Source organism: Larus michahellis, chromosome 13, assembly GCF_964199755.1.
Source record: "Larus michahellis chromosome 13, bLarMic1.1, whole genome shotgun sequence".
Lineage (NCBI taxonomy): Eukaryota > Metazoa > Chordata > Aves > Charadriiformes > Laridae > Larus > Larus michahellis.
Window position 1 is genome coordinate 5,625,836 of NC_133908.1, and position 10,559 is coordinate 5,636,394.

The 10,559-nt window shown below is 41.4% G+C and overlaps 1 protein-coding gene across 2 annotated transcripts in view; it reads left to right on the forward strand.

The window, feature by feature from the left end:
* SLC5A1 (solute carrier family 5 member 1) overlaps positions 1-8,622 on the forward strand; it is a 37,874-nt gene extending 29,252 nt beyond the window's left edge. For both annotated transcript variants that reach the window (XM_074606653.1, XM_074606654.1), the window contains 7 exons: positions 178-313; positions 1,115-1,222; positions 2,204-2,354; positions 2,978-3,146; positions 5,190-5,405; positions 5,714-5,816; positions 6,648-8,622. In XM_074606653.1, coding sequence (XP_074462754.1) covers positions 178-313; positions 1,115-1,222; positions 2,204-2,354; positions 2,978-3,146; positions 5,190-5,405; positions 5,714-5,816; positions 6,648-6,871 — 1,107 coding nt within the window. In that variant the 3' untranslated portion in view covers positions 6,872-8,622. The remainder of the gene's footprint in view (positions 1-177; positions 314-1,114; positions 1,223-2,203; positions 2,355-2,977; positions 3,147-5,189; positions 5,406-5,713; positions 5,817-6,647) is intronic.
* Positions 8,623-10,559: the final 1,937 nt, after the last annotated feature.

Below are 10,559 nucleotides of genomic sequence, written 5' to 3' on the forward strand. Positions count from 1 at the left end.
TTTTTATTTTTTTATTTTTTTTATTTTATTTTTTATTTTTCCTAGTAACAGAATCAGTAAATAGGCTCTTTCACTATCACAGAGATTAAGTATCTTGTATCTGGAACTTGGCACGGTGTGTTCATGGAAATGCTATTCTTGGTCGAGTCATGCCTGCTTGCCATGTCTCGTTGGCAGGTTATTGTCCAAAGATGTCTCTCTGGCAAGAACATGTCCCATGTGAAGGCCGGTTGTATCATGTGTGGATACCTGAAACTCTTGCCCATGTTTATCATAGTGATGCCTGGAATGATCAGCCGAATTTTGTATACAGGTATGCATGTGTATAGAGAAATGCAAATTTCTTCTTGCTGCCTATCTTTCACTGCCAGTCTCTCTCCATTTCCTATTCTCTGTCCCTTGCAAAATGCCTGTTAGATTGTCATCTTGTCATCCAAATTGTCCAGGCACATGTATGCACAAAAACAAACTACACTGTAAGAAGCCACAGACCTTCCTCTTTTCCCTGATCCCAGGTTTCTGCTAATGCTGCTGCTGTGCGTTTTAGGAGAGAGAAATTCCACAGTGTCCCTCCCCAGTTGTCTGTCTGTTACAGCCCCGCTCTGGCTAATGAGAGGAAAATGCTGTCCAGGACTGACACTGCTGGCAACCAGCGGAAGAGCCGTCAGCCACAGGCAGCAATAATTTGGGCCATGGACAGTCCAGTCCCGAGTGGGGTGTGGGGGAAACACCAGCCTACCCTCTCTCTCACTGTCAGGGTGTTTAACAGCAGGCAGAGGAGAGGTGTTCAGGTTGGAGGGAGGGGTCTTTGTGTTCCTCTCCTTGTTTTTCTACTTGCTCTACTTGCTGTCCTGGTATTGTTCAGTCCTGGTCTGACACATTAATACTGATTTTTTTTTTTAATTTTATATTTTTTTTGACCTGCAGCAGTTTTCAGTATTCTTTTAGAGAGGAAATGAAGGATAGAGGCTTAAAATCACCCTCCTCCCTTCCAGCAGACCATGGATGATCCAGTGGTTAAACACAGAGATGCATTTTAGAAGCTTTACTAATTTGGGAGAAATCTGCTGTTTGTATGACCTTGTCTAACCCTGTCTCCTTATCCTCTCGTCAGATGTGGTAGCTTGTGTTGTGCCTGAAGTCTGCCAGAAGTACTGTGGCACCGATGTTGGCTGTACAAATATTGCGTACCCCAAAATGGTAGTGGAGCTTATGCCAAATGGTAAGACAGTGTCTTTGTTTGTTTGTTTTAGGAAAGGTGAGGTTGCCAGACTATAAAAACAGGTGATAGAGGGAGCCCAAGTCCCATATTTAGATCAAAAATGCTTGCTAGAACTATGTACTGTTAATCAAAGGGGTAGCCTGTGTTAGTTGTAGCTACGCTGACAATGTCAGCTCTCGGCTGGCAAATACGAGGTGATGAAATGGTAATTGAGCTCCCTTTCTGTGAAGGTAAAAAATTACCTACTTTGCCAATGATTTATAAAAGATTGTCTCTGCCAGGATTTCTGAGTTGGAGGCATACACCTGCCGTCCTTCTGCTAAACCCAGAGAGGTGGGAGGAGGAAATATTCTCTGTACATGTTGTCCCATAGGACATGTGTTCAACGGGGAAATAAGTCCTCTGGAGAGGACAAGTATACGCAGAAGATAAATATCTGCAGAAAACCAAAGAGCTGGTTCATAAGGCTAGAAAGACAAATTACGATATCAAACAGACCATGGTATTATTAAAATACTACAGTACTTCCCCATACTGTGTTGACTAGATCATACCATGTGGAAAAGTGGCTTACTCTTATTTTCAAACAGTAAAAGAAACTTTTTTTTTGCCAAACAACTGGTTTACAAATATACTCACCTGCAAATAAGAAAAAATATTTTTATAACTGTTGGGGAAAGTCTGCTTAGTCTTTTTTTTTTCTTTTTTCTTTTATCATTTAATCAGACAGCATTCACAAAATGAGTACTTACATTCTAAAAGCTCAAGAGTTTCTCTGTTGCTGCTGTAAATAGCTTTCCAAAGCTCAGCAGACGTTACTCTGCTTGCATGGCAAGAGAACACCACGCAGGCACCAGCACATAAACATGCCGCCCTCGTAGCTGGCTGACTGGAAAGGGTGGGACGAGCAGTATGGATGGTGCCACGTACCGAGACTCTTCACGCAATGCTCATCCCAGTTCACATATCCTTGTATTTCAGGTCTGCGCGGTCTGATGCTGTCAGTCATGTTGGCATCCCTTATGAGCTCCCTGACTTCCATTTTTAACAGTGCTAGCACCTTGTTCACCATGGACATTTACACCAAAATCCGATCAAAAGCATCTGAGAAAGAACTTATGTTAGCTGGAAGGTAAGTGCAGCCGAGTCTTCCCCAGCTGTACAAAGAAGGCCAGCACTAGGGCCTTTAAAGGCTAGAGCCTCCCGAAAATGCACCAAGTGCCTGGGTGAAACCTGCTTTTGCGGTGCACGGGCAGCGCAGCAGTGTCCTCCGTGGCCGGACAGGCTGTCCCACCCAAGGCTTTCCTTTTGGAAAGAAAACCCAACCTTGCTTCCAGTTTCATTGACAGTGGCACGTGAAGTAGCTGAACTAATTATCAGCATTTCCTACTGCTATTCAAAGGCAACTATTTTAAAGTATCTTCATAGGCTTCACGCTACACCATTCTACAGCATCAGTGAACTAGTTCTTCTAGTTGGTCTGCTATTGATTTGTCTCTAGACAAAACAAACAAAGGAAAAAAGTAATTGTCTATGTTTTGGTTGCATGTTTAGCTGTGTGCCCAGGGATATTTGACAGACACAATATCCAGCTTAGATTTCTTTTGTTTGTTCAATGGTAATTGGCCATTATCATTGATTTTGCTCGTTGCAATACAAAATGGACATTTAAATTATTGATTAATTGCTGTTTTTTTTCTTTCCGATAGCTGCTTCTAAGCAGGTGGCTAATTGAATATCTGGCTATGTTTACAGGGCATTTATGTTACTTTTAATTGGCATCAGCATTGCCTGGGTTCCTGTGGTGCAGTCAGCTCAAAGTGGGCAGCTCTTCGATTATATTCAGTCAATTACGAGCTACCTGGGACCTCCCATCGCTGCTGTCTTCCTGCTTGGTGTCTTCTGCAAGCGGGTCAATGAGCAGGTACGTACAAATTAGGATACAGATATGCTCTGTGTTCCATTAGGCATTGGGAGAACTGCTTTTTTGCTTTAGTGTCTTTTATTAGCAACTTCTTCCTGTTTATTTTAATCCTACTGTTGCCCAGGGATTCTGTGTTTCCACACCCCAGGGCCTGAAGTTTCAGAGACAAGTTTGAAAAAGTTCTTTGCTAATCTGATAAATTTGCTAATCTGATATAGTCACCTAGGAATTCCTACATAGCTCTGAAACTTATCTATCACTTTGCCAAGAAGTGTGTCAAATGGATAATTTATGCAGACGTATTTGAAAGTAATCTATTAGGATACTGGTCACCAAACTGCTTTATCAAACATATCACCTTTCACCTTCCTCTTGACCCCCATATACTTTGTCAATGCTCTTTTAAACAAACAAGCTATTGTTTCGTGCGTGGTTTCCCATTGCTTTTAGGACCTAGTCTGGGAATCACTGATTTTGATTTGTAGAGCAGTGAACTGAGAAATATTGTACTTAAGCCTTTGTAAGTAACTCAGAAGGCGTGAGGTCTGTCACATGCTTTGATGGGACCATAGGCCAGTGACGGTAACTGGCATCTCATACATTCTTAAAACTCAATACTCAGGAATTCTGGTTTGGTTTTTTTTCTATAATCGCAGGAATAACAATATTTGCCCTTTGCTTGGGCTTGCTCCAAGGAGGATGAGTTCAATGAGAAAGCCTAGAGAGAGAAGGGGTTTGAATGTGGCTTGAACTTTTTTCTCACTGTTTTCTCCTGAGACCAGTTCAGTGGTTATTTTCGTGTATATCCAAGAAAAGCCTGTTTTACACACGAAGGATGTTCCATTTCCTATCCCAATATAGCTAAACCTCATAAATGGATTAAACCTTTGTGCCCTTTGTGAAAATCTGTCATTGACTTTAGTTGGAATTTTACCTGAGTAAGAATTCAGAATAATCCTCAGAGGTTTGTGTACGCCGCACAACTTAAATTTGGGTAAAGAGGGGAGACAAGCATCCAGTTCTGAGAATTGGAGCCTTGCACAAAATAAGCTCCAATACTGTAATTATAAGATCTATCTTATTCTTACTTCTTGCTTGGAATCAGTCTTCTTTCTGCCAGAAACTATCTTGTCCTACTGCAAAACCTTTTTGTAACTTTGACCACTGAATAATTAAAACTGTTTTGTTCTTAAACCCAGCATTAAACCTACAATATTTTTTTAATCAGGATTTATAAATCTGTGTTACCATGATTAGTTTTTTGACTTCACAAAGTCAGAGAATGGCTGAGATTGGAAGGCCCCTCTTGGACTAGTGAAAACCCCGCTACTCAAATTAGGGCTAACAAGCAGGATGCTCAGGTCCTGTCCAGTTGCCTTTTGAATATCTCCAGGGATAGAGTCTCCACAGTGTCTCTGGGCAACCTGTTGCAATGTTCAGTCACCCTTGCAGTAAAACAAACAAAAAATATGTTTAAACAGAATTCCCCATATTTCAATTTGTGCCCAGGCACACCTGGGTGTCTTTTATACTTCAGACTAGAGTAAAATATACCTAGCAGCAAAACATCCACAAAAAGTATCGAGAATTAACTTTTAACTAATTGCTAACAAGATCATTAGAAGATAAACTAGACACACATTTCGGGAGTAATGATGACTGCTGGTTCCATCACACTAGAACTGTCAGGGATTTAGCCCTCAAAGATAAAAAGATATGAGAGCAACCCTTGGGATGTGCTGTCTGTGGCTGGAGCCTGTATAAGGAGAGCATTGTCTGGAGACAGGTGAACTTTGAGCAATCAGCCGGATAAAGTGTCCTCCGTATTCTTTCTCTGAGCTGCTGATCGTTGTCCCTTTCAGTTGTATTAATACACTGAGCTGTAAATATGGTCACTGAAAGTATCCGGGTTAAAACCCGTGTGCCAAAACCAGTGTAAAATGTGACTACCTCCGTGTTTCCTCCAGCAACTGTTCAGAGCTTAGAGCTTATTCCCATGCCCGAAATTACTCATTCCGATAACTTCTGTCACTTCGCCGGCAGGGTGCCTTCTGGGGCCTGATGATTGGGCTGCTGGCTGGGCTGAGCAGGATGATTGCGGAGTTTGCCTACGGGACTGGCAGCTGTGTGACCCCTTCCAACTGCCCGTTCATCATCTGTGGGATTCACTACCTTTACTTTGCAATGATTCTTTTTGGGGTTTCCGCCATCGTCATCCTGGCAGTCTCCTTCATGACTAAGCCCATTCCTGATGTACACGTGAGTATTATTGCGGTCCTGCTCCTCAGGAAAGGGAACTTAATGAAACCACTAGTTTTAAACACTGGTACTTGGTATATTACCTCCTGACATTTCAGCTACCTACATCATATAGACTTGTAAGAAAGCAAAGGAAATAGTCTTCATTTACCTGTCACAAATCTTCAGTGGCTCCTAATAATCTTAGACATTGACTTAACGGACATTTGGGGTGCCATGGTTTTATAGCTTGTTCATGTGCCGGACAGACTGATTTCTCTCTGTGTAGTAAGGCTGCAGATTTATAAACTCACTTTTTTTCATGGCAGCTTTACCGCTTGTGCTGGTCTTTGCGGAACAGCAAAGAAGAACGTATTGATCTTGATGCAGATGAGGAACAGGACAAAGCTGATGAAAAGGATGAGGAATCAGGTAACTGTTGTAATATCTAGAGATCCTATCAATATAGTTGAGTATCCCTATTTCATTCCTGAAGAAACATTAACATGCTTGATATTCAAAGACATCCTCCTCCCCCCCAACAACAAGACCTCAAACCCCACATATTTAAATGTCTAGTAAGCTGCCGGTCTATCAAGCTCAGTGTAAATCAGTAATGAAGTGGATCTGAAGGGGAGAAAGTCTTGTTCTCTAGGTACCTAGGTGGCGGTTCTGGGACTAAAACAATGGAGATGCTTCAGGTCAGTGGTGGCGTGCGTTGGCAGAACTGCGCGTGACTCCAGCACTTGGAATGAAGCAATGAGAATTCACTTGGAAATAGTGGGTAGTGGCCAGGATTGAAGGAGCAATGATCTGGTGCAAGGCACCATGAAAGCAAATTGCCAGACATTCGTCTGGGCAAAACCACCTGCTCTCTTTGCTGGGTTTCTGGTTCTGCCGCCAAGTTCCTTGTCATTAGTATCTTCAAAGTAATTTATTTGTCTTTTAATTAAAAGTGAATAAAGTGTTGAAAAAATAAGAGTTTAAGCTTTACAGCATGGTTTGCTTCTCCAATACCAAGTCTCTAGGCTGCAAAAGGTGCAAATGTCTTCTGCAAAAGGCTCTCTTGCAGCATGTAGAAAATCACTCTTTTTCCAGGTGAGCTGTGAAAAGTACTGCCTTGTACTAAAATGTCTCCATGTAACCGTGACCATAAATCAGAGCTGCTCGATTAAATATAGTGATGTCCTCAGTCACAGAGATCTTCTGGTGCATGCAGTGGTCCATGCTTACGTTCCATGACCAGTGTGTTATTCCTTCCAGTTAACGAGGAAAATCAAGAAGAACTGGGATGCTTTAAGAAAACGTACAACTGGTTCTGTGGCTTAGATCAACAAAAAGGACCCAAACTGAGCAAGGAGGAAGAGGAAGCATTGAAGCAGAAACTGACGGACACAAGCGAAGTGCCACTTTGGAGAAATGTTGTGAATATCAATGGCATCATCCTATTGACTGTGGCTGTATTTTGCCATGCCTTCTTTGCATAAGCCTCTGATTACAGTTCTGAAATTGTACTGTATTGTCAAGCAAAAACCATGACTTGTAGATTTACAGAGTTAGATACACTTTGTGTTTTCATTGTCTATGTAAAAAATCAGGGTGATTTACTCTGCTGATTTTCTGATCGTAATTTCAACAATCTAAAGATGAAGGCCACTAGGATTTCAAGAGAGAGAATTTCTGTTTAGACACTGAATCAATCCAGGGCTAACAGAGGTTCAGAATTTCCATCCAATACTCTCTCTACTCGTGATACATTTCATATTTTAGGTGCAGAACAAGGCTGCATGAGCCATATTTCATATCAGGGTTTGTAAACTACCTTTTTAGGCTTGATTTTTAGTCCTCCTTCTTCTGATCATTCAAATTTCTTTTTCCTTTGGCTATGATAATTTGATTACAAAACACCTGCAACAACTGAGGGGACATATTATGAATTCAAATTAAAAAATCATTTTTGTTCCCTCCGAGCATGCGATATCTTAAGTAAAGGATTTATGTATATGTTGAAGTATTTCACACAATATCTAACTTTCCACTGTAATTCTTTTCCCCTTTTTCTCACTCTTCATTGTGTTGTGTTTCTCAGTGATCAGTGGAACACTGACCATCTGAATTGATCGCATTTTGAAATTAGGGAAACCATGTCTCAATGATCTTAACAAGAATTCTGCTTACGTTTCACTTCAAAAGGTCCTCTCTTTATATTTTAATATGTACCTATACTTGAATGTGAAGCTTTTTATACAAAATACATATATTATATATACACATACAATACATTATATATATGCACTATATATATTATGTACATTTAAAATATATATGTATGTGTGTGTCTATATATATATTTATTTCTCTGTGATCAGTTTCCATCTTGATATGTCGAAGTCAATCTTCACCCACGATTACCAGGACCTCTTTACCATAGGGTTGGTGTTAACGTATCGCCTCTTTCTATGAACTGTACCACAAAACAGTCCTTGCACGTGGTTAAAAGTCCAAAGCATCAGAATGCTGGGTTTGCATTTTTCTTTCAAGTACACCTGAGGGCTCTGTACTGCTTTTCTGCAAAGCTATAAATCTTTCCTCTGAAGAAAGTTTCACTGAGAAATAGAACTCATGCTGCAAGACAGTATGAGTTAACAGTTCATGAAGAAGAATAGTCACAGCTGTGGGATATCAGCTAAACCAGTCTGATTGTCTCCACTTGATACGTTTGATACCAGCTGGAGATACAGGAAAAGATAGATTTAACACTTCAAAGCAAAAAGCAACAGATCTTCTTATCATCTAATTCAGATTCTTGAGGAATCAAGTGTAAGAAGACAGCGCTTGCTGTAGTCAAGCTGCACCAGAATTCCTTGTTCCTGTTGCTCCTGTACCGTGGGACGCTGCCTTGTCACAGCCTTCCAGCGCCGTTCTGTGCAGGACGCACCAGTGCAATAAGTGCGTCTAAGCGGGAAGGTGGCGTAGTCTCTGTCTGTGCTACACCACGCTCTGCTGCCGGCTCCTGCAGCTTTAATCGCCCTCACTTCCTAATCTTCTGTCAGTGTCTTTTCTTCATTTGGATCCAAACCAAACCGTTATGGATTCTAGCGGAATGCTGCTCTTCAGTATAATCCCTGCAGCATACTGAAAGGTTTTGCATAGGCCAGATCAAATCAATACAAAACCCTTTTTCTTACAGTTAATACATGGTATAGTATTTTAAAGACCATGGAATTAATTATATTTAATGGACTATGAAGACTTGTATGTATTAAAGTATTTGTATATTTTAAAGTATTTGGTGTCCACAAAATGATGAGATTTTTATACAATATAATGGAAGACTGTGAAACTTAATTTGGTGTCTAGGTTTTGGCTCTGGGTTATAGTAATGGATGACAAGCAAAGAAGAAAGACTTTAATGAGGATTGTCCAGATCCCTCTTTGTCATGCTTTATTCCAAAATGAAAAATATGGTGAAATTATACAGCCATTTGGGTAAAGACAAATAGCAGAAGTGATTTCCTGGCAGGCTGAGCAGTCTGTAGATGACCTCCTGGTTAATCAGGCACCGTCGCTTCATTTTCCTGCCCAGGATTCAAGAATTTTGAAAAACTAACTCGCAGTTTCCCAGGGATGTTCACTGTACATCCTCAGCAACCTGCTTCTGTTCCGGTCTGAAGACTGGATGTTGTAAGGGAGCAGAGTTCAAGTGTTAACATCAAGTTCGACTGCTGCTTACAGTACTCCTCTCGTTTTGTAGAATTTCGTAGAAAAATTGTCTGATACTGTGCACAGATGATAAAACTTTTTATGTTTAGATTAATAGTTAAATGCCACCTTGGGTTGGTAGCTATTGCATTCAAAGGCAGTTTTGTGATTTTAAGGAAGAAAGTGACTTTTCTTCAGTTCTCAGGGGAAACCCTGTCCATGTTATGGCTGTTGTTGCGGGACGCTCTCAGACAAAACCCAAAAAGCAGCTTACGCTGCCCTGGGCATTCTCGTGCTGTAGAATTGGAAGAGTGAGCACATGCTCGTGCCCCACGTCTGACTGTAAGGTTGAACACTGCTGGTTAGTGGAGAGACTCCAGCTACAGCCCTGGCTAACGGCACGGCATGGACACCATAGCACAGGTGATCCTGAGACATCCCAGCTTATGCTGTCAGGTAAGACACAGGGTCACAGCTTATTCGAGTGCAATTTAGGTAGATATACAGAATTATTTTAAACAAACTGCACAAAATAAAATTAAAAATTCACCTAGCAGCACTGTAAGCCAATTACAATGCTGATACATAAAGAACACGCAGTAAACAAATCAGATCTTCCATTTAAGAATTACTACACAATTTTCAGGCCAAGTCCTGTTTTTCAGGGTAACCAGTTTTCATTCATGTTTTCATTTCTCTGTATCACCCATAACAAATGTATCCAAGTATCTCACAAATGTTAATTATTAATGATCATGAGAACACTCTGTTCTTAGAACTCAGAACTTGGTTTTATTCCTATTTTGTTATTGAAAAAGCTCATGCACTGAAATGCTGGAGGAGGGAAGGTCTGTGGCTTAATTTGGAATACTTCTGCAGTAACCGTGCTTTGGTTTTAACCAAAATGTCTGTCTGTGGTGAATTAGGACACAGCACAATGCTGGGTTCTTCAGGTGCAAGTGATCGTTGTGATCAGAGCCCCACCAGCAGCTGCGATTGCTAATTGGCTCCACTCCTGTGCAGATCACTTTCTTAACTGGCAAAATTAGGAACGTTCATATGAAGTAAAAGCTGACGCAAAAATGAGGAGCAAGGAGTAATGATAAATATATACATCACCAGTGGTGACTGGCATTTGGGAGAAAAACCTGTAGAGCCTCGGTTATTGCCTTGAAGAGCACTCGCATCCATTGGTGTGAAGCACTGAGCCGCAGGGGAGTTCTAATACGATCTTCCTCGGGGACACGGTGACACCGCACAGAGAAGAGTTGCTCGCAGGCTCTGGGGTCACAGCAAAGCTGTTCTGAGGAAGGCTGATTATTTATTATCGTTTTTTTTTAGCTTATTTAATGATCTTACGCCCCAGCTGCAGGTCTCTGCCCGCACTGCAGCGTTATCCCATGGGAGCAGAAGGGAGGGGAGTGCGGCGACGGGAACTTCCCCGCTTAACTTGGCGTGCGGGAGCACGGGCCT